Source organism: Enhydra lutris, unplaced genomic scaffold (genome assembly GCF_002288905.1).
Source record: "Enhydra lutris kenyoni isolate GAN:26980312 unplaced genomic scaffold, ASM228890v2 scaffoldscaffold6, whole genome shotgun sequence".
Taxonomy (NCBI): Eukaryota; Metazoa; Chordata; class Mammalia; order Carnivora; family Mustelidae; genus Enhydra; species Enhydra lutris.
The window spans coordinates 28656259-28680556 of NW_019154090.1; the positions used below are offsets into that span (position 1 = coordinate 28656259).

General features: G+C 51.9%; 1 protein-coding gene across 1 annotated transcript; it reads left to right on the forward strand.

Annotated features, from left to right (window-relative positions):
• Window positions 1-667: 667 nt before the first annotated feature.
• Window positions 668-19487, forward strand: LOC111141887 (transglutaminase 6). The gene is made up of 13 exons (XM_022494724.1): window positions 668-674; window positions 6527-6700; window positions 7216-7458; window positions 8197-8315; window positions 9577-9705; window positions 11156-11333; window positions 11860-11998; window positions 14112-14215; window positions 14294-14536; window positions 15173-15514; window positions 17889-18043; window positions 18345-18478; window positions 19334-19487. The coding sequence occupies exons 1-13, from the start codon at window positions 668-670 to the stop codon at window positions 19485-19487; spliced, it is 2121 nt and encodes a 706-aa protein (XP_022350432.1).
• Window positions 19488-24298: the final 4811 nt, after the last annotated feature.

A 24298-nucleotide genomic window follows, 5' to 3' on the forward strand; every position in this document is an offset into this window, starting at 1 on the left:
TCCCCAGAGGCCAAGCCTGTCGGTGGCGCCTACGGGAGACAGAGGGTGTGGCACAGTTGGGGGCACAGCCCAGGGATGACGGTAGGCCTTACCCCTGTAGTTATCTCTGGAGTCCACACAGAAAAGAGCACTGTGGCCCCGGAGCCTCTTCCTCTCACCCAGGATGGGAGAAGACGGCCCCAGAGCAGTTGCCGTGAGCCCTGGGTCCCGGCCCAGTACCCACAGCTTATCACCCTCTACCTGGAGGGCATGCTCTCTGAGGCTCTGTGTTCTCATCAGAAGGCTGCTGGGAGGGTGACAATGGGAGACCACACACCCAGTTCCCATTGGCTTTCCTCTCCCCCTTCCTCTGTTCATGCCAGGCTTGTGACCTTTCTGGGCCTCAGTTTCTCCCACAGACCAGCTCCCAAATCTGTGTTCGGAAAGCCTCTTGGCTGAAGCCACTCCCACGCGGGACACCCTTGAGGTACAAACCAGGGCAATTAGTGGGTGATTAGGTGTCACTGCTAGGGTAAGACGGGCCACACCTCCCTGAGGATTCTGACTGTCCTGCCGGGCAGCACCCGGAGATCTGCCTTGAGAACACGGGGCGGGCTGGTGCTCCGACACACCGTCCAGACAGTCTGCACACTGCACGCCAAGGAAGCAAGAGCAGGCCGGTCCCGGCATGGCAGGTGAGTTGGCAGGGCCTGGGGGCCTCAGGGCACAGGGGGGAGCTTCAGGAAATGGGGTGTCTGTGCGGTGAAACTTTGAGCATGGATCCTTAGGATTACCTCGCTACACGATCCATGCGCGGTTCCCTCATGTTCCTGAGAACACAGAGGCCATCCCCAGACGGCCCAACAAGGCCATGGCAGAGCCCTTCCTGGCCTGCAGCCAGGCCTTTCCCATCCACCTGACAAGCAGGGGAAGAGAGAGGGGGGCAGAGAAAGGCCCCATGGACTGGGTCCTCTTCAAATTCCCACCCCAAAGAATCAAAGACAGGAGCAGCTCTGTCTGAGGTGAAAAGAGTTATGTGACCTTGAGCCAGAGAAATTACCCTTGGTGTTTCCATCCTCCCATCTGTAAAATGGGAATTATAATACAAATCATCTCACGGAGACTGCTGTGAGGAACTGATGAGACCAAGTGTGCCAAACGCCCCACAATATCTCACATGGGGCCTCGTAGGCAGCAGACTCAGAAAATGTGCCCCCACCCCTCTGTAAGGCCCAATTAGGGAGGGGCCAACTCCCCTCCACCCCAGGAATTCACCCTCTAGCTAACGATTACATATTTTATGCCTCCTCTTGCTAGGTGCTAGGGTCCAGGGGTGAGCAAGTCAGCCCACGCAGGGGTCCTACTCTCATAGGTCTTTAAAGGACGTTCCTAATTTCATCCCTTCTGTCTTCTAGTGCTCAGGGTCATGTGACAATCATATGAGTCAACTCTTGTTTATTTTCTGACTTTCAAAGGCAGGTAGTTCAATTTCCTTGTCATATTTGAACTTCTTCTCACTCCACCCTGGCAGGTGCTAACATTCATGGTCATCCTGGGCCCTCCTGGCTCTCGGGCTGGGTCTGTCTGCTCACTGAGGGCGGGGGCCCCCCAGCTCACAGCCCAGACTGCTGTTTCAAGGGCGGAGGCTGTTTCTGCCCTGTTAGCCCTGGGTTCCAGGGGGATTGGCTCTTCTTCCTTCGGGATCTACCTTTCAGGGCGCACCTAGAGGTCCCTCTTCCCTAATTATCTGATATACTATCCGCCTTAAAGTTGGCAAAGTTTAATTGCTGAGAAGGGACCCTTCCGGGTGCAGAGTCAGAGGCGGGGGATCCAATGTCTGATCCATTACTACCTTGCTGGGTGGTCAGTCCTCTCTCTGAAGCTCAGTTTCTCCAACTGTAACATAACAGGGGGAGACCCATCACATTGAAGTGACAGTTAGGTCAAATTCAGTGCCCTGGTTTTCTGGGTCTTCCTGGCTTCTTGGGGACATATTCTTCTGGGCAGAAGGCACCGCTCACCATGGAATCCGTGTGTGAATGACCAAGACATCGGATTCTGAAAGCAGAGTGCATGGCCTGCGTGCTTTTGCTCTCTCCTCGCTTTCTATGGCATATATCTCTAGCTGAGCCCCGAACTCTCCCCTACAGGGCCTGGATATGGCCCCAGCACTCTCCCCAACATAGTTCTTCAAGTAGTCCTACCAGTCAATCGGTGCCAGCAAATGAATTGAGACCCCTTTGCCATTATTGGATTATAATAAGCTTTCAGCTCGGAAATTCTAAGACTTGAAGGACATACTCTGGGCAGGTTCCAGCTGAGATGTTCTCACTACTGCCTACTGGTGAGAGAGGCCGGCCGCTTCCAACAGGACCAGAAAGGGAAGGGATATTGGGCAGTGGCCCCAGGCAACTCCCCAATTAATCAGCTGTGGAGGTCAAGTGCTCGTGATGCACACTAAGGATAGGGTCATAATGGGGCCCATTAAAAAACAATTACACGGAGTCCGGAGTCTGGGAGAGATCGCTGGCGTCAGCACAGCCTCCTGGGCTCAGCCCCACTGGGGGTCAGCCCTGGGGCTGGGCCAGAGATCTGGGGAGGAGAGCATCACCAGCTGTCTGGTGTCTCCCAAGGAGCTGGGGTTGGGGGTGGGTTGGTGGTGAAGACTGGGATTGCGGGCCACAACTGTTTCCTCCAAGTAGGACTCGTTCCTAAGCTGAGGTCTGGGGCCAGCTGGTGAGCAAGAGAGCTGGAGAGAAGATGCCCTTGGCCGGGTGGGAAGTTGCAGGCAGGAGCAGACAGTGGGGGACCTTGAATGGCAGCATCGTGGCTGTGGAGCAGGGAAAATGATATATTGACCCTTGTGCAGTCAGAAGAGTCCCTTCTCGCGGAAGCTGTGTTTCTCCATAGTAACGGGATGGACTGAACAGCGTGAGCCAGAAAATGCTGAAAGGCTGTTGGAGCCGTGCGGTCATTTCAGCAGAGGTGAAGAGGGGAAGTACAAAGAAAAACAATATGTGTGGGAACAGGGAAGGGGCGGATCGAGGCAGTGGAGGAGATGTGGAGAGAGAAGGAGCCCCCCCCACACCCATGCACTGACCCAGCGAACTGAGGACCCAGCACTGGGCTAAGTACCATATACAGAGACAGCTCACCCTGGCTGAAGCTTGTTGCCTGAGAGTGTTTATTAATGGCTCCTCTCAATCTCTGGATTTCCAGGCTTAGGAGATGCATTTTCTCCTTGCCCTACTTGTGGTCCTTACCCCATCTTCCCGAAAAGTCTATGAGCAAAGTATTAGTCTTATTGCCACTTCTCAGGGAAGGCCATCTGAACCTCAGAGAGGTCCTTTCACTTAGCCAAGGCCACACAGCCAATAAGTGGAAGTTTCGGGAGAACACTGATTGGCAGAACACTGGACCGGCAGCCAGTGGCCCTTGGCAAGTGCTGACGATCATCGGAGTCCCAGCGTGCATGCGTACTAAGCACCTCATGTGTACCAGGCGCTGCTCCCAGCACTCCACATGACTTGTTTCGCTTCAGGGCTACAATATGAGGGGGCGGCTCCTATCACAATGCCCATCTTCACCAGGAGACTGAGGTTCAGAGAGGTTCAGTCATTTGCCTCAGGTCACACAGCTAGTGACGGGTGAAGTCTGCGTTTGAACTGACGTGTGTGCCTCTGAAATCGGGTGCCTAGTCCCAGTGGAAAGGAAGGCTGAGAGAGGAAGGTAGGTGGGAGAAGGAAAGGAAAGCAGCTGGAGGGGCCATGAGGCTTTGGGGTGATGGGTCAGGCAGAGAGAATGCTCTTACGGTATCCCTCTTTCCATGTATCTGGGGGTACAGCCTCAGGTTGGGCATCCATGGACCCTGAGCTCAGGGCCAGAACTTGCCCAGCATCTGCCCAAGGTGGGGGCCCGCGGAAGACAGACGTCTTCCATTCTATCCTCAGGGCCTCAGGTGTGCTGTGGAGCAGAGAAGTCCTTGATGGGACATTGCGTCTCCCATCCCTTCCCTGGTGCCCACCCGGGGTCGGTGGAACAAGCTTCTGTAGGTGTGTGCTCAGGGGTTGGGGGGCATCTTGTGGGGAGCAGCTGAGAGGAATCCCGAGGGAATCAGAAACACTCAATTCAGCAAACCACCAACAACCCAAACAGGAAAAGCTCTTCTAGACTCATTTCACAGATAAGGAAACTGAGGCCCAGAGAGAGGAAGCAACTTAACCCTTATCCCATGGAGGGAACCAGTGGCAGGTACCCCAACTAGGCCCAGGACTGCAGAGGGAAGGAAGACAGGAAGGAAGGGCAGGCTTTGGAATGTGGTGACTTGACAGAGGGGATTATGGGTGGGTGGGGGGAACAGGGTGTGGGCAACTGACAGGGCACAGGTGTTCATCCCACGGGTGTGCCAGGAAGCTGAGGAGCTCCCCTTTTCACACCCTTGTCCCCGCCGAGGGGACATTCATCCAACCAACATTCATCCAACCAACATTCACTGAGCCTCTACACTGCTCTGGGCCCCGAGCAGGGCTCAGACCACCCAGAGAGAAGGAGACCCAGGCCTTGCCTTCACGGCACTCACGGTGGAGGAGAGAGACCTGTAAGCAAACAGTTATGGCTGGACGTCCTTGATGACTGATTGGAGACGCAGTCTTAGTCTCTGCAGAATTGGAGCTGAGCATGCGGAAGAGGAGACATTGGAGTTCTGGAAGCCATCCCACATGCGCAGCTATCTCCTGGCCTTGGGCTGCTCCACACATAGTCTCCCCCCTTCTGTGCCCTGTGGTCCCTGCAAGCTGAGGAGGACACCAGCTGGGGCCCCCTGGGCTGTAATCACCAGAAGAGTTGCTTGCTCCCCACGGAATCTTGCCGCACCCCGCCCCCAGCATACACAATCAGCCCACGGATGCCAGGTCATGAGGGTGTGATGCTCATGAGTACAGATGGAACGGGGACCGGAGCAGGGACCTCCTGGGTCAGGGCAGGTATGGCGTGAGGAGGGGGCAGCACAGGACTTCTCAGTCACAGCTCTGTGAAGCCGTCCTGGGCCAGAAGGAACAGCTGTGTTCTGGGAGGGTGAGGGAAAGGCAGCATGGGGACAAATGGGGGGGAAGTTTCAAGAAGAAAAGTCTTTGGTTCCTGGGAAGGAAGAACTTTTTAACATCTGAGCAAGTGATGAGCCGCCTCTCAGAGGTACACAAGCAGGAGCTATGACCCTGCAGCCACCCAGAATTCAGAGGAGGGACTTTGACCCTGGCAGGAAGCTGTGAGAGAGATGGTCTTTGAGATTTGAGGATAATGACAGATAATGGCATTTGTGACTCATTCCACCCCTCTTGCCCCACTGTGATGAGGCTCCAGGAGCCCAGGGATGGCGGGGGCTGGGGGTGGGGGTTGGAGCTGGTTTGGACTGTGACAGGGAAAGGGGAAGCCAAGATGGGATCCCTAGGTCTTGAACCCATGACCCTCAGCCCAGGGACTCTTTTTAGCTCCTAACCACCCGCCTTGCAAGAATCCCTGGGGCGTGCCACACTGAGATAATTACCCTCTGCTCCCCACTCATCCCCTACAAAACAAAACAAAACACAAAAAAATAATTGCATCCGTTCTGGCTTGTCCCCGTACAGGGTGTGGCTGGACTTGGTGTCTTCAGGCAAGAAGCCCCTTTCTTTCCATCTCTGGGTCTCAGTTTTTGTCAGTAAAATACAGTATGAACTGACAACCCAAATTTACATGCAAAAGGCACATCACGGGGGCACCTGGATGGCTTAGTGGGTTAAGTGTCCGACTCTCGATTTTGGCTCGGGTCATGATCTTAGGGTGATGAGATCCAGCCCCACATGGGGCTCCGAGCTGGGCACGGAGCCTGCTTAAGATTCTCTCCCTCTCCCTCTGAGCCACCCCCACCACACCCCACCCCACCCCGCCCGTCTAAAAGAAGAAAGGGAGGGAAGGAAGAAGGGAAAAAGGAAAGAAGGTCATGTTTACTGATACTATTTAAACGAAATCAAACTTTGGGTCCTGATCCCACTGGGCTTGTTGGAAAATTCCATCCCAGGGATTCCTGGGCCGCCTTAATGTTTCAGCTACCTACTGCTGTATAACAAACCACCCCAAAACTTAGAGGCTTAAAACAACAGCGATCATCCTCTCACTCACAAACCCACATTCTGAGCAGAGCTTGGTGGGGACAGCTGGTTTCTGCTTCATTTGGGATCAGTGGAGGCAGCACATGACCGAGGCTGGAGGATTTACTTGCAAGATGGCTTGTCCCATGGCTGCTGAGTCGGTGCTGGCTGTCAGCTGGGCGCTCAGGGGGCGAGGGGCTGGGGCTCAGGCTAAGAGTCATGGTTCAGTATTCACTAATTCGGCATTCCTGGCGACTTTAAGTAACCTAAGTACTGTGAATAACCAGAACGGACTGCATAGGATAAAAAGTAGTTGCATGAGCAAATGACTGGCAGGTTGAAGCAGGTGGGAGGGCACGGCAGACGTGGATGAGACACGTGTCCAGGGCTTGGCCTCACCTCCCTGTCCTCTCCCTGCTCAGGGATCAGAGTCACCGAGGTGGACTGGCTGAGCCGGAAGAACGGTGCCGCCCACCACACCCAGGAGTACCCCGGCCCGGAGCTCGTGGTTCGCAGGGGCCAGGCATTCACCTTGGTGCTGGAGCTAAACAGACCCCTGGAGGACCAAGAGACCGTCATCTTCACGGTGGAGACAGGTAACCGTCTCGCCGGCAATCCCCACTGGTCTATATCCGAAAGATCCGTCTGTAACCAGTGATCTGAGATCCTTTGGTCATCAGCGAAGACTGGAGCGGGGCGAGTCCCAGTCCCCGCAGGTGGGCTGAGCTCTGACCCCTAGAGGCTTTTGATAACCACCTGCTGTGGATGGCCGGCAGGCCCTGCCAGCAGGTGGTGAGAGAGATGACGCCTGAGCTGGAATTCTCTGCCTGCTAAGGAATCTAGGGCTCTGGAAAACTATGGAAATTCTTCAGGGACTTTTGGAGCCCAGACTTTTCTTTCCTATGACAGACTTTGATTTCAGGGGTCCTGTTACTTTCTCCTAGATCCAGGAGGTGGGTGGGAAATCGGGAACAGAGGAGGTGGACCCCAGCAGTGGCTCGACAGTTCAGGGCATGAAGGTTGGCATTCCAGGCTTGTAGCTTTTCTGCTTCTCTAGAGCTGGGTTTCCTAGGGATGGCTGGGTCTCCTGATTCCCTCTCCTCTCTGCCAGGACCCCAGGCTTCTGAGGACTGCCACACCAAAGCTGTGTTCCAGGTATCGGAGCCGGAAGTGGGCAAGAACTGGACAGTTGTGGAGGAGGCTCAGTTGGAGAACACCGTGACCGTCAGCATCACCAGCCCTCCCAATGCTGTCATCGGCCGCTACATGATGAGAACCAGGGTCTCCTCTCGCCGAAAACAAAATGACCGGAAGCTGGGTGAATTCATTCTCCTTTTCAACCCGTGGTGCCCAGGTAGGAGCTGGCACGTCCAAGGCAGAGGATTTCTGGGAAGCTGTCCTAGAGATGGGCCTGCCCTTAGCAGGGGATCTGGGAGGCAAGCTAAGCGACACAGAGGTGAATGCCAAGAGCCTGGCAAGAGCTGGGACTAGGCAGAGGAACCTGGTAGCAGGTGCTACAATGATCCTGTGACAGAGGGGCAGGAAAGAGTGGTTTTTGGTGTGCGGGGCCAGTCAGCAGGGACGGGACTTTGTGAGAGGAGAGGCCCAGGCTCCCGCCATCAGCAGTCTTGGTTTAGTCCCCACTCTGCTAAGTCGCCTCCCTCTGTGAGTCTTGGTTTTCCCATCTGCCGTAACCCCTCGTGGGATTATGGTGAGAAGTCATAGTGCTAATGCTTGTGATGTACAAAGTACACTACAAGGAGTACCAGGGTCAGTACTCCGATTAATATTTAAGAAACGTGAGGCCACTGTCAACACCAAGCAGGGTCACCCAAAGAGTCAGGATTCCTAAAGGCCCTCAGCCTTGGGCTGGGTTGGGGTGAGTCTCTGCCTGGGAATGGAGTCCCCAGGTGAAATGAGTCTTGGCCAGAAAGCAGCCTAGGAGCCCACAGCCCCTCTGGCCTCCCCCCACCTCCCCTACCCCGTCCCAAGCTTCCAGGCACCATCCCGCTGCTCTCCCTGATGTAGCCCCTGCCCCAGGCCTGCAAGGCCAGAGCCCCAGCCCATGCTGGGCCCAACAACTGCTTTTCAGAGGACGACGTGTTTCTGGATTCAGAAGAGGAGAGACAGGAGTACGTGCTGAATGACAGTGGGATCATTTTCCGAGGCGTGGAGAAGCACATCAGAGCCCAGGGCTGGAACTACGGGCAGGTCTCCAGGGGCACAGGCCAGATGGGGGATGCAGGCTGGGGTGCACAGAAAGTCAGCCCAGGGGCCCTTCTCTCTGCTCACTTCCTCCCAGCAGGGACAAGCTGAGCTGACTCCTAAAGCAAATCTGCTCAGTCACTAACCTACTATTAGCTGTGCCAAAGCCTGGACTGGGTCCTTGGGAAGGGGAGGTGCTTCGGGTACGGTGCATCATAGAAGAATAAAGACCCTCTATCAGGGGTTCTCCGCCTTGTGGGTGCACGAGAATCCCACGGAGGGTTCTTTAAAACACACAGATGGCTGCCCCCCACCCCCAGAGATCTGGGGTGGGGCCTGAGAATGTGCATTTCTAACGAGGTCCCAGGTGGTGCTGCTGCTGCTGGTCTGGAACCACACTTAAGAGCCACTGACCAGATAACCAGTTACAGTAAAAGGTGTGATGACAGAGGGGAGGAGGGCATCAGAGTGGTAGAGATGGGGCAGGGGGAAATCAGAAAAGCGTGAAGGAAAACTCCACCTCAGGGATGGCAGAGGCTCGTGGTATCGGGGCTGGGTGTCCCGAGCCGGGCACGACGCGGCTGGGCAGAGACCAGAGCCCACGGCAGCATGGAGGTGGGAGTCAGGGAGCAAAGGAGACCCTGCTAGAGGAGTCCCGTCCGCCTGGGCTTTGGGTGCCCTGGAGAAAGTTTGGCGGGGTGAGTTAGGGACCCTGATTGTCAGGCAGAGGAACCGGAGGTTAATCAGGGGCTCCGGGGCTGGGTAGGGACCAAGTACTGGAGAGTCTGGGGTCCACTTAGGGGGAAAGCACTCCCCAGCACCCACCTCTTCCTTGCCATGTGGGAAAGTGAGTCCAGGGATCCCCAGACCTGCAAAAGATCCGTCAGAGACCAGGAATCTTCATTTGTACGCAAAAGCCCTCCAGTTTTTAAGTGCTGTCAGTTCATTCAAATGTCTTTGACAAAGTCATTTAAATGAAAGAGGTGTGCTGGGGCCTAGATATGGCTGGTTTGTTCACCACAAACTTCACTGTGGGTAGTGGGGGGCTGGTCACTGAGCAGGGAGGGACATGGTTAAGGTTGAACTTCTGGTTCCCAGTGACTCTTTGAGGGAAAGTTCCTGAGACTTGGGGACACTCTGCGGTGTCCCCAGAGTAGCAGCAGGCAAATTCCCCTGCACGACACAAAGGACCCACTGGGTAAGCATGGTGGGAGGCTCTGGAATATGGCAAGACTCTGGCCTCTAAGCACAGCCTCTCTGGGGACAGTTTGAGGAGGATATCCTGAACATCTGCCTCTCCATCCTGGACCGAAGTCCTCTTCACCAAAACGACCCCGCCACCGACGTGTCCCGCCGCCACGACCCCATCTACGTCAGCAGGGCCATCAGCGCCATGGTGAGGAGCCCCACCATCCCTACATATACACATCCTCCTGGGTCCCTCAGCCAACCCCGGGGACACACCCTCTGATTTTCCCAGTTGCCTTTTATTCAAATTCTCTGCCACTGCCCCAAATCGCAACCAAAACTCAGAGGTGCAAAACAGCCACTTATTGTGCTTAAAATTTTATAGATCAGGGGCTTGGGCAGAGCACCGTGAGGACAGCTTGTCTCTGCCCCAAGAGGCTCCAGCCGGGAGTGTCTGAATGGCGGCCAATGGCTGGACAGGTTTCATGAGACCATGTGTCTGGGGCCTGGGTTCTAGCAGGCGGGGAGGGGTTCTTTGGTTCTGTCCCATGCTGTGTCTGCTGGAGCTGGGATGGCAAGCTGGCTTGCTCACTGTTGGGTCTGGCCCCTGGGCTGGGCTCGTCAGAACTGCTGAGCCTGGCCAGTCATGGGTCTCTCTCCATGCAGCCTTTCCATGTGACTAGCTTGGGCTTTCTCACAGCATGGCGATCTCTTGTAATCAGACAGAGCAGCTGGCTTCTCGCCACACAATGATTCAAAACAGAAGCACCGGAAGCTTCAAGATGCAGGAGGCCAGGCCTGGAAATTGACACGGCACCCCTTCTGCCATAGTCATGGGTCAGAGCAGTCTCAGGCCAGCCCAGATTCAGGGAGGGGGTAACAGCCCCATCTCTCCGTGAGAGGAGTGTCGTCTTTATTCTCTTACACGCAACAGTGCCTCCTCCTCCCAAAGAAAGCCAGAAAGCCCACTGCACACAGGTGCTAAGATCAGTGGGTGGGTATCTGTGATTCCAAAAAATGTATGAAGCAGATTTCCTTATAGTTGATACTTTCATTCCTTGAGACCTCAGAGAGATGTGGGAGCCCAGGGACTCAAAAGCAGTGACCAGTTCCTGACAGTAGAGAGTCACAGCCCTGTGGGATAGAGGTAGAGCCTCCAAGTCAAAAGTCCTGAACTTGAGGGTCACCCACACTTTTTGCTAACTTGCTGCTTGACTGTGACTGGTTCCTTAAACTCTCTGAATCTGTTTTTTAAAAAAAAGAAAGAAACTAACAAAACCTACTTTAAAGAAAGTTAATATAGTGTGCTCAGAACCCTTAGAATACTGCCTGCATACAGTAAACATCTAATGAATGCTAGCTGCCTCTATAATGATACCTCCAACAGGCCCTAAAACAGATCATTTAAAAGAGGAAATGCTGTAAAATCATAGGGAATTTTCAACAATTGAGTATCCCAACAGAAGGTCATGGAAAATGATAAATGGTACCAAAAGCAGGTATTTTAAGACAGCAGATGCCCCCAGTTTTCAGGGGATTTAAAAGGAAAAGTGGCCCCCACTGAGCAGGCCATCCAAAGTGGGAGATAGTGTTACCATGACGAGGTCCTGGAGAGGGAAGCCCTGCCAGCTGGTGGACCGGTGCCCTCCTCTGCCCAGGTGAACAGCAACAATGACCGGGGCGTGGTTCAAGGCCAATGGCAGGGCAAGTACGGAGGCGGCACCAGCCCCCTGCACTGGAGCGGCAGCGTGGCCATTCTGCACAAGTGGTTCAAGAGCAGGTTCAAGCCGGTCAAATACGGCCAGTGCTGGGTCTTCGCTGGAGTCATGTGCACAGGTACCCAAGGACAGAAAGTCCCCCCCACCCTGAGCCTCTCCCTCCTTTGCCTTCCTTTGTATACAGTTGCCTAGACTCCACCCCTTTTCTGGCAAGAGGAGGTGGAAGTCTGGTTAATGATGAGAGAAACCAGACAGTTAGTTCCTTTACGTGACTTTTGATTTTTATTTTGCAGAAGGAGGCCCAGCTCCTCCTTTCTTGAGCTCTTTGAGTGTCCCAGAACAAGTCATGTGGCCCCTAGAACTCCGCCCCGGCCCCGGGGAAAACAAATGGGCAATTACGTGGCTATTGTAGGACTTCCAAGGTCCGGCCAGCCTCAGAGCCTGCCTATTCATACGGGGGTGGTGTAGTGTCTTGGGGAGTCCCCCGTGAGTTTGTACAGGGAAGGAGGCATTTCTGAGAGTGAAGCAGGCAAAGCAGAGACACGGAGGGACTGTGACAGATGTGGGTTCCTGCCACTTGCCAGGCGGGGGGCGGGGGGGTCTCTACCACCTCCTGGGGGCTGCACCAGCCTCCTGATTTTTAGTCCTTAGGTGCCTGGGGATCGCCACCCGGGTCGTGTCCAACTTTAACTCGGCCCATGATACGGACAGGAACCTGAGTGTGGACAAATACGTGGATTCGTTTGGGCGGACACTGGAGGACCTGACAGAAGACAGCATGTGGTGGGTCCCCAGCCCAGCACAAGGGCTCCCCGATTCCGTCTGCAGGAGGGGTGGCCCCGGGGACACATGACCCAGACGCCAAGTGAGGGGGGACTTAAGATTTGACTGCCTTGAACCCCAGTTCCCCCTCTGTGGGACTCTAAGCCCTCCCCAAGACTCCCTCTGCGTCATCACCCCTGTAACCTACCCCCTGCTCCTCTGTCAGCAGCCGGGTGCCCTGAACATGTCTTGGGGTGGAGTGGGGAGACGACCTCCCTCTGAGGCTCCAGCAAGACTCTTCCCACAAAACTTTAAACAATTCATTTTAATTTAACTTTTTGTTTGTTTTTAACCTTTATTTATTTGAGAGAGAGCATGAGCAGGAGGGAGTGGCAGAGGGGGAAGCGGGTTCCCCACTGAGCAAGGAGCCCCACGTGGGGCTCAATCTCAGAACCCCAGAATCATGACCTGAGCTGAAGGCAGACGCCTCACCAAGTGAGCCACCTAGGTGCCCTAATTTAATTTTTTTTTACATAGGAAATACATGCATATGCATTGATATTCAAAAGACACCAAATGTGCTACAGGGATAAGTCTCCCTCCTGCCAGGTTCCAGCCTCCCATCCTCCTCACGGAGGCAACACCGAGACTAGCTTCTTACACTGCTTCACAGGGAGGCTCTGCAGATACAAGGACGGACATACTCCCAAACTTTTTACCCACGTGGTATCAGCAGGATAACGTAATACTGTTCATCTTGCCCCTACATTTCACAGTTTTAAAATAAAGTTTTAGAAATAATTATAACGCCATGCTCGGTGAGCACCTAGTCTATGCCAGGCCCATAGTTCCAAGAGCTGTGCATATACTGACCCGTGTATTCCTCCAGACAGTCCTGCAAGCAAGCTAGCATTATTAGCCCTGTTTTGCCAATGCGGAAACCGAGGCACAGAGAGGTTAGTAACTTGTCCAAGGCTACACAGCAAACTGAGTGGAAGTACTTGGGCATGAACCTGGTCTGCCTTTCAATTGTATTGAAAACCATGGTCAAAACCAGGAAAAACAAGATTTCTAGTCTCATTCTTTTTCTCTGCCTCTCTTCTTCCCTTTTCCTTCTCCTTTTGGTTCTCCTCATTCCCTCTGCCTGCAGAAGCACAAAAAAAAAAAAAAAAAGTCTCTTTTGATGTTGGGGGCCCCGTACACCCAAGTGCTATCCAGATACGCCCCCACACAAAGACCACTACCTCCTTTAGAGAAGTCCTGGGGTCAGCTGTAAAGATGCCAAATCAGGCAAACCAGGCTTTCTCTCTCCTGCCTCCTTACTGTGTGAACCTTGTGCAGATGATGTCACTTTGCCAGTCTTGTGTTCTCATCTTCACCACAGGAAACCTAAAGTCTGAACTCCTTAGCAAGACCTACAGAGCTTTGCATAACCTGACTCCTGCCTACCCCCCATTGCTGGCCAAAGCCCAGAGATACGTACTTTTTCTCTTCCTTGAAGACACAAAGATTTTTCTTGTCTCAGGGTCTTCTCATGTGCTGATCCTTCTGCCTGGAACACTGTTTCCATCAGTCTTCGGATGGCTAATCCTTTCTTATTTAAGCCTCATCTTAGACGTCATTTTCCTAGAGTAGGTCTCCAGGGATTACTCGCCGCTCAGGTGTCTCTCTTTCTTCCTAGCGTTTATTGTTACTTGCATTTGTTTTATTTTTCTGCTTTCTCATCTTTACCTCTCTTCCTGCCCATCCCCCTTCTCCTTTGTTAGAAGGTAAGCTTCATGAAGACAAGATCTTCCGTCTTATTTGTGATGGTATTTATGGTACCTTGAACAACAGTTTCTTGATACATATGTGTGTGTGTACACATATATTGAGATATATATATATACTCACAAATTTATGTGTATACATATACACACACATACGTGTATCCACACTTACATATATTTCACTACCAGATTGTATATAGAACTGCTCACCAGTATGGTTCGATGAATGGTTCCCAAGATGGAGCCCTAGTACTTCAGAGTTTGGGACAAGGGCCTGGCTCACAGTAGGAACTTGCCATCCTCTGGCCTCCGTCCTCACCGAAGCCCCCCACCACCACCCCCGCTCCCTCCTCTCTCTGCGGCAGGAACTTCCATGTCTGGAATGAAAGCTGGTTTGCCCGCCAGGACCTGGGCCCCTCTTACAATGGCTGGCAGGTTCTGGACGCCACCCCCCAGGAGGAGAGCGAAGGTAGGGTCTCAGCCGAGTGGGTCGCAGATGCCCTGCTTTCCCTCGCGCATGCTGCTCACACCCATCCCTCCTGCTCAGGCGTGTTCCGGTGTGGCCCAGCCTCAGTCACCGCCATCCGCGAAGGCGATGTGCACCTGGCCCACGATGGCCCCTTTGTGTTCGCGGAGGTGAACGCAGACTACATCACGTGGCTGTGGCACGAGGATGAGAGCTGGGAGCGGGTATACTCGGACACAAAGAGGATCGGGAGATGCATCAGCACCAAGGCCGTGGGCAGCGACTCCCGCGTGGACATCACCAGCCTCTACAAGTATCCAGAAGGTAAGGGCAATAGGGCAGCCTCTGTCGGTTTCCCAAGGTGACCTTGTGCCACAGAGAGGCAACCGCAGGCCAGCCTGGGCCTATGAAGGCAAGGGAAGCAGCCATTACCCAGCTCTCGACCATCACTGCGTGTAGACAGTGGGAAGGGAGCATAACTAAACACATGGAATTTGGAGCCAGACTGCTGGGTTCAAATCTTGAGTCCTTTATGAGTTGCTGTACTTCTCAGCACCTTGGGTTCCTCGTCTGTAAAATGGGGATGGGAGTAGCACCGACCTCTGGGGGTGGGGGGGAATACAGCATCTAGAACTGTACACCTGGCACACAGCCAGTCCACAACGGGGCCGGCTCTCCTTATCAGATGAGCCTTCTGACCCAGTTGTCAAAGAAGCTGCCAATCTGTTTTTTTGTGCGAAATTTCCCAATCTGAAGTTGTTAACAACTGATTTTAAATGTATTTAAACAGTCCCAGAACCAAACGCAGTGTATATGGCTGAGACATGCATCTGGCTCCTGCGACTGAAGGGGGGAAAGGAGGGGTAGTTTTGCCTAGAGAGGAGGGGAACTGAGCAGTGAGGCCCCGGGACAGGGGGAGAAGGAAAGGGGTGCCTGCCTCACCATGCGCGATGCCCGCAGGGTCCCGGAAGGAGAGGCAGGTGTACCGCAAGGCCGTGAGGAAGCTGTTCAGCGTGGAAGCCTCCGGGAGGAGGACCCGCATCCGCAGAGCGGGTAGCCGGGGTCTTTGGCGAGAGGACCTCCTTGAGCCCGCCGCCAAGCCCAACATCACTGGCAAGTTCAAGATGCTGGAGCCGCCCAGGCTGGGCCACGACCTAAGCCTGGCTCTGTGCTTGGCCAACCTTACCTCCCGGGCCCAGAAGGTCCGAGTCAACCTGAGCGCAGCCACCATCCTGTACACCCGCAGGCCGGTGGCCGAGATCCTGCGCAAGTCCCACTCAGTGCGGCTGGGGCCAGAAGAAGGTAGGAAGGCCCTTGCTTGGGGGGTGGGGGGCTTATTGGGGGCAGGGGCACCGGGGGTACTTCCCAGCATCCTGTGCTCATTTCCAAGAAAGACAGGGATGATACTAAGCATGTGTTCAGGGCCTTGCCTCTTGTCCCCACTTGACAGGTGAGAAAACTGAGCTCAGAGGGGCTAAGTAATGAGATTAGTAATAGAAGTCCACAGTCATCTGGCGGCAAACGCATAGGGAGGTGAGGTGATCTCAATCTCTGTGAATACTTATACCCCAAAAGAATCCCTGCTGGGAACATCTCACAATCTATGGAGGATCCCTCGTCACCTGCCTAAAATCCAGAAAATTCTGGAGCCCAGCTGGCTTCCGGTGTCCTATGTGAGGGGCATGGACCGAAAGCAGTGGTTACTAGGTGCTTATGTGAGCCGGGCCCTGTCCTGAGAATTCTGTACATGTCAGCTGCTATCTCCACGATGTTCTCTGCCCTCAGCCCTCCTTTCCTCCTCTCCTGTGTCTGTCTGTCTGTCTGTTTCTCTCCCTCTCCCCCTCACATAACATTCTGTATTCTAAGGATTCAATTAAGCAAAGACGTTGTTCCTCTGGGCCCTGTTTCAGAAGCTTGTGTGTTTTCACAGAGGGAAAACATGTCAAGGAGACATCACACACTTTTTCGCATTTTGGTTTTTTATCTCTCACGAAATCCAAATCGCAAAATAACACTTCCTAAGGAAATATTAACTAACACGCACTTTCTCCTGACTTTTCTTCATATTCAAAGCAATATGTCTTCATTAAAGATTTTGAGGGCACAGGGAGAGATCAGCTGTGATCCTGCCACCCACCTACAAATTGTGAACATATTTTAGTTCTTTATTTTTAATGCCTGTTGCTTTTTTGCCAAACACGTCTGATTACATTGTGGGCACTCTGTGTTTATTAGTGCCTCTCTCTGTTCACATTACATTGTTATTTACATATTTTTATAAGTTCTTCATCCCCATCATTTTAATAGATGTGTAATCTTTAAGTAAATATACAGATCGTTCTTTTGCTATGCAGCGGGAGTCAATTTGATAATATTTTATGGAGGCGGCTTAGAATTTGCATTTCTAACAAGTTCCCAGATGATACAGATGCCACTAGTCCCAGGACCACGCTTTGAGAACCCCCGATCTCCCGCCACACAAGGAGTAAATGATATAACACATGTAAAGCATTTGGTGGGATGCCTGCCACCTAAGGAACATGTAAGTTATCGTAGGGTTTGGCAGGATTATTGAGATGATAAGTTGGAGATAATAACACTGACTCATGGAATTGTTCAAGGATTGAATGAGTCCATCAGTGAGTGTGTTTCCAAGTGCCCAGCAGCAAAAGTGAGTAAAAGTTAGCTTTTATAATTATTAATTATTGCTGTTTCTGTGTTATGGATTCTCCCAGTCATGATCGACTGGACTAAGGAAACCCATAAAGCAGTGTAGAGTTTTGACAGGTGGATCGGCATTAGGGCATTCAAGAAGCACCCACCATTTTGCAAAGCCCTGGGAGACCAGGAAGTGAGCCAAGTTCAAATCCTTTAAGGACCTTTTCCACAGGTTGAAACCTGACACCCTCAGGGGCAGAACAGAAACAGACACACCCAAAGAGCAGCAGGGAATGGTAGGGCCAGAGGCAAATCAGAAAGAACACACTGTACCCACGGAAAAAGAACATACAGTGGTCCCAAAACATCCAGATATGACTGGCAGTCTGCTGTGGCCCATGGCGACCCACGCTCAAGAGATGGAAAAGCACAGGCAGAGTGTCTGCGGCTGGTGAGAGACCCAGATGGCCAGGACCACAGGAGCTCAGAAGGCCATGGGCATGAGATCACTGAGTGAGGTACCCGTGAAGGCTTTCCACCTGGGGGACCGACTAGGATGGGCCTTAATGGGGTGGGAGGATTTGGAGAAACAGTGAAGATTGGCCTCCTCACTGGATTGGAAGATGGAGGTAGACCTTTGACCCCCCTCCTTCTCTGCACCTAGCACATAGTAGGTGCTCAGTAAATAGTGAGTGGCTTCCTGATAATGGCCTGAGAGACTTGCATCTGGAATGATTAGGGAAAATTTAAACACACCTCTGGGAGTTCTTGGAGAAACAATCAAGTGTCATGGTAGCCAACTGGCTTGAATTTGAATCCCATCTCATCTTGGCTCCTTGATTGACTTTCTGTGTAACACTGGACAAGAAACTAACCTCTCTGAGCCTTAGGTTTCATCATCTGTGAACTGACAATAATAATGCCTGTCTTGGGTTTGTGGTAAGGAATGGAATCTTCCCTTCCTCCTCTTGGGTTCTGTTGAAAGACCCCTAACTTCTGCCTCTCCTTTTCCTTCCAGAGAAACAGATCCCAATCACAATATCTTACTCTCAATATAAGGAAGATCTGACAGAGGACAAGAAGATCCTGTTGGCTGCCATGTGCTTTGTCACCAAAGGAGAGAAGCTCTTGGTGGAGAAGGACATCACTCTGGAGGACTTCATCACCATCAAGGTGAGTCCCATCTGCCCCCACCACCCTATTCCTGGCAGGCTCCCCTCACAGCTGGGGGAGGGCATCAGAGGCTGGGGCGGTTGTGCTTTTAGACCTGGCTTCAGCTCTCAAGGGCGGAGACAAGTGGCATGGATACAGAGGAATCAGTAGAATGATGGAGCTCAGTAAGGGGGTAGGAGGATGCAAGGGGTAGCCATGACTCATGCCCATTCCAGGCTCCAGCCAGCATCCTAGCTGGGACCCGTGGGTCTCCTCTGGGAGTGTGGAGGGAGACAATGATGTATGGGGATCACCCCTCCAGGTGCTGGGCCCCGCCGTGGTAGGGGTGGAAGTTGTGGTGAAAGTGATGGTGGTCAACCCTCTTCTGGAGAAAGTGGAGGACTGTGTGCTGATGGTGGAGGGCAGTGGCCTTCTCCAGGGACAGCTCAGCATCAAGTAAGTGTCAGCCTGGGAGTGGGAGCCCTACCTTCCTTATACAATGGGCCATGGAGAAGCGGCCAATGGTGGGGCGGGGTAGGAGAGACTCTGGACCCCTAGGAACCAGCTCACAGCCTAGACACACCAGCCTTCCTTTATTTATTCCTTCCTTTGTTCATTTGGTCATGGGCTTGGTCGTATAACTCACCCACTCACCCACCCACTCATTCACATGACCTTTAATCAGAATGGCCTATTCTCTGGTGACTGTTGGGAACACCAAGATGAGCAGATGAGGTTCTGCCTAGAGAAGTGTTCTCACAGATGGGTGGTCCTTCAGATGAAGACAGTGCAATTTGTGCAGAGAGATGAATCAATCCCCAGGGCCCAGGGAAACAGAGGCAGCCCTTAATTGGGAATGGAGTGAAACCAGGGAAAAGCCACAGTGGAGCTGGCCTTAAATGATGAATCGAGAAGCTTTTCAGGCATCAAGAAGGATGAAGGCTTTCCAGCCAGAGGTCTCAATGGCTGGAGTCATCAGGGAAAGTCTCCCGGAAGAAGAAGAAGAAGGACTTGATATTGTCCTTGGGTACAATTAAAATAGGAAGGGCATCCTAGGTGGGAGGAACAGTGCAGGCAAAAGACCCGAGAGAGGAAGCATAAGGTAGTGTCCAGGGCACAGGGAGAAGACAAGCCTGGCTGGCTGGAAAGAGTAAGAAGTGGTGGAAGGGAAAATTAAGCTGGAAGCATACTGATAAGGTTTGAGTATCGTCTCAAGGTGTGACCTTGATCCCAAAGGTTCTGGAGATGGCAGGCTAGACTCAGAAGGGGAGGGGACTGATGATCTGCCTTTCTCCCATCCTCTTTCCCCAGTGTGCCCACCCTGGAGCCCCAGGAGAGGGCCTCGGTCCAGTTCAACATCACCCCGACCAAGAGCGGCCCAAGGCAGCTTCAGGTGGACCTTGTCAGTCCCCACTTCCCGGACATCAAGGGCTTTGTGATCATCCATGTGGCCACAGCCAAGTGACCAGCCGCCACAAGGGACTGAGAGGGGAGGAGATGGCCCCCATTCCTTTCTTATCCACCTCTTTGTCTCTCCCGCGTGGGAGCCAGGAGGCCCGAGTTCCAGTTCTTCTTCAGTTTTTGCCCTACTTGGTGAATCTGGGCAAGTCCCTTGCTCTCCTGAGCCTCAGTTTCCCCATCTGTAAAATGAGTTGTTAAACTCAGCAATCCTTGAACTTCTGGACAATGACGGATGACGTAGGGAGCCTCTTTCACCTTCAGCAATCACCCTCCTGGCTGGGAGGCTGACAGACCAAGCCTCACAGGACCCGAGGCCCATCCAGCTCTGCCACCTCCCATCCTGTCTGCTCACAATCACCCTGGCCGACCCCTGTGTTCTCCCTGCTTCTCTCTCAGCTCCTCTGTGCTCTGACCAGCTCCAGACCCAAGAACGTCCCCCCAGCTCTGCAAAGGACCCCAAAGTGTTAGAGCTGGCCCCTAACATCCCCAACACTCCCATTTTATACAAAGGGAAGAGCCTTGCCCACAGCCATAGGGCAAGTGAGAGGCAGAATTGGGGCCCGCGTGCGTGCCACTCATATACCATTTAAGCTTTACCCCAAAGTCATGTGCTGAAAAATCATTAGAATTGAAGCAATGGGAGATCTTCCCTCTGTGAAGACCTGGGCCCAGGATCCAAGGGGACCCTGAAGATAGAAGAGGCTGATGGCATCTGAGGACGAAGCCCCAAATCTGATCTCATCATGGTCATCAGGGGTCTCAACCGGCCCGGGGGTTGACTTTTTGAGAATGAGAACAGCATTCAGTGAGCAAAAACACCGCCAACGGCATACACTACACACAATCATGTTCTTAGCCTCAAAACAGGACAGAGGCCTCTGGGACAAGGACTAGAGTGGAGACCACCAGGACCTGAGGATAACCGCACAGGTCCTGGACATCAGCTCAGAATGTTCTAGATAGCCAAAAGAATGACAACGAATCATAGAATTTAAGTCATCTGCACAACAACAAAACAGGCTCATCGGCAGTGAGACACCTCCTGGATGTGAATTAAAGTGGGAACAACTTACATAGAAAGTCTCTGGTAAAAGGAGGTCAGGCAAATGCACAGACAGTGTGCAATGGGTGGTCCTTGTGACCGAGGCATCGGTGAAGGCATCTGTCTGACAATTCTACGCAGCATGACAGCTTGGAGAAACCCAAGGCATGGAGGACCCTCTGTCCAAACCGAAGTTTGGGATGCTGATCCCATCCATCTAAGAGGGGTCACTGGAGGTCCAGAGTGGGCAGCCACTTCCTCAGGGGTGAGCAGCAGGAAGGGGCCCAGGGGCCTGACTCCACTAGAGGGGATCTCCCATGCTTAGTAAAAGGGATTTTCCTTTCAGCAAGGAAACCATCTTGGCCCCTTGTAGTGGCCCCAGACATCTTGTCCTTCAAGGAAATTCCAATTGCCCTTGTTCCTCAGGCTTGGCTGTATCAGGCTGCCCCCATGAGAGTTGTCCCAGGTTGGGCCAAAGTGGCTGTGCCTTTCTGTGCCTGCATCAGTCACTGATTTGCCCCAGAAGAGGCATGACTTTGGGCAAGATAGCTCTCTATGGCGGAGGCCACCCCTGATCATCTGCAGTCAGCCATCCTGGTGGGGCAACAAGCCCTTCACTGAAGGAAGGGCCAGATGGTGTGTCTCCACCTGCCTTCTGTTCACCCAAGGACAGAGCAGTGACATTACCAGCTCCCTGTGCTTACCTTCCAGTGGGTGAAGACAGGGCTCAATCACCACATTTTAAAAGGTGCAAAAAGTTAAAATGAGAAATGAGAGTAAAGAAGTAGACAAACCCATGGGTAAGCTAATACATGTAGTGACGTGTGTCAAAGAGAAAATAAAGGCCGGTATCGCCTCTCCCGGAGTTGTGGGGGACAGGATAGCATCACTTCCCGTGGGGACCTCAAGGAATCTCTGAGGAAGTGATATTCAAGGTCAGATTTTAATATAACTAAAAAAATTATTAAAAACTAAATGAGTGGCTTACTACATACTAGGAACTGTTGCAGTTGCTTTACCTATATTAATTTATTTAATCTCCTAACAACTCAGGGAGGTACATACTATTATCTCCAACTTCCACCTGCCTCATGTCACAGCCAGGGCTGGGCACCATGACTCCGGCAGAGATCTGGATGGAGGGGATGTTTGGAAGCATCACGGGGGGAAAGCAGGAGACAGTGGAGGCGGCAGCACCCCAGGCAGTGCCCGCGCAGGGTAATTCCTGCTCTGACATGGTTGCCACACATTCCAGTTACCGATCGCTGTGTAACAAACCGCCCCATGACTTAAGGCTTAAAATAATGACAACAATTATTTTGTGAATAAATTTGCAGTTGGGTCTGGGGCTTGGTCGGGATCACTTGTCTCTGCTGGACTCTGTGGAGCAGGGACAGCTCAAGGGCTGGGCCAGGATCGTCTGAAGGCTTATCCACTCCCATGTCTGCTGGTGGATGCTGGGAGTGGGTGTCAGCTGAGTACCAGGCTAGACCGTCAGCCAGAACACCTACCCGCAAACTCTCCGCATGGGCTGGGCTTCCTCACAACATGGTGGCCATGGGACAAAGGCAAACATATATATATATATATATATATATATATATATATATAGAGAGAGAGAGAGAGAGAGAGAGAGAGAGAGAGAGAGAGTCAGGTGAAAGCCATATTGCCTTTAGGCATTGGGGCTGGAAGTCGTCCAGTCCCACTTCTGCCAAATTCTTTTCACCAAGGCTGTGACAAAGTGCCTCCAAGTTTCAAGAGGAAATAAGCCCGGTTTGTGATAAAAAGTCGAAAGATCCCAGAAAAGCTTATAGGACTGGAAATTCTGCCTACTTCTGGACCCTCTGAAGACTCGCAAAATCCCATATTGCCCTGTGTCTCATTTGTCTCTTAGTATCCTCTCCGGTTTGCACTTAATTTCTACACTGCCCCCTTTTCTTAAGCTGACAAGGAGCAGTTTCTTCTGCTTGCAACCAAGAAGCATGACTCATGTAGATGCTGAGGTGGACATGAACTTGGTCTGTCCCAGGAGCAAAGTGAAGGCCAACGTGTTCCAAGTGTCCTGTGGCTCACTACCTTCTTCTTGATATTGGTCAGCAGTCCTAACCTTTAGTCCCTAGGTGGTAACCAGCAAAGAGGATTTACAGGCCAGCACCTTGACCCTGACCCCTCCAGTAGCTTCCCGTGCTTGTTATCTGTGCCCATGCTGCAGCCTGAAAAGGCTCTCACCATTGAAGAGAAAGCTTCCTCTTCAGTGGTGAGAGTTAGTGGTTCTAGGACTATTTCTTAAATTGAAGCAGGCAAGGTAGAAAGGTAGTTGTCGTGATTGTGGTACTCGTGTTAGCCAGCATTCTCCAGGGAAACGGAACCAATAGGATGTATATATTGGACTTGTCAGCCTCCATAATTGTGTGAGCCAGTTCTGTAACCCACTCTATTTGTTCAATGAACAAATCCAACCCAAAATTTATTTTTAATTTACACACAATCCACCAAAAAATATGAAATACTTAGATGTCAATCTAACAAAACATATGGATTTATATATGCTGAAAACTAAAAAAATGCTGATGAGAGAAATCAAAGAAGATCTAAATAAATGGAGAGACATTTCTCTTTTTTTTTTAAGATTATTTATTTACTTATTTGACAGAGAGAGAGAGAGATAACAAGTAGGCAAAGAGGCAGACAGAGAGGCAGAGGGGGAAGCAGGATCCCCGCTGACCAGAGAACCCTATGCGGGGCTCGATCCCAGGACCCTGGGATCATGACCCGAGCCAAAGGCAGAGGCTTAACCCACTGAGCCACCCAGGCGCCCCTGGAGAGACATTTCTTGGTCGTGGATTGGAAGGCTCAACAAAGATAAGAAGTCAATTATCCCACAAGTTGTTATACAGGTTTAGTGCAATTCCCATCAAAATCCCAGCCAGGAAATTTGATAAATTGGACTTCATTACAATTCAAAACTTTTGTGTCCATGAAAGATGCTGTTAAAATAATGAAAGACAAGCTACATACTGGGGGGAAAAAATGTTTGCAAACCATGTATCTGACAAAGAACTAGAATCCAGACTACATAAAGAACTCTCAAAAATCCAACAGTAAAAAACAATCTGAGGAAATGGGCAAAAGACATAACCTTTTCACTGAAGAGGATATACAGATGGCAACAAAAGCCCACGTAAGGCTATTCAATATTATTAACCTATAGGGAAATGCAAATTAAAACCACAATGAAACATTGCTATAGATCAACAAAACGGTTAACATTAAAATCCAGTGGCAATGCCAAATGCTGGCAAGGATGCAGAGAACCCTGATCGCTCTTATCTTGATGGAATAAATGTGAAATGTTACAGTCGCTGTAGAAAATAGTTTGGCGGGGAAGGAAGGAAGGAAGAAGGAAGCAAGGAAGAAAAGAAGGAAGGAAGGAGCCACTAAGATACAAACTAGCAATTGCACTCCTGGGCATTTACCCCAGGAAATGAAGTTAGTGTGCACACAAACACGTGTGCATGGATGTCTAGCAGCTTTATTTGTAACAACCCAAACTGGAAACAAGCTAGATGTCCTTAACTGCTAATTCAACGGGGGTCCATCCATAGCATGGACTACTACTCAGCAACTAAAAGGAATGGACTATGGATACTCCTGGAGGAATCCCCATAGAATTATGCCAAATAAAAAAAAGCCAATTCCAAAAGGTGACATACTATATGATTCTATTTCTACCACATTCTTGAAATGACAAAATGCTAGAAATGGAGGACAGA

Coding starts and splice junctions, on each gene's coding strand:
- LOC111141887 (XM_022494724.1), top strand. Junction 14,216..14,293: donor CCCCCAGGAGGAGAGCGAAG/GTAGGGTCTCAG, acceptor CCTCCTGCTCAG/GCGTGTTCCGGTGTGGCCCA. Junction 18,479..19,333: donor CAGGGACAGCTCAGCATCAA/GTAAGTGTCAGC, acceptor CTCTTTCCCCAG/TGTGCCCACCCTGGAGCCCC.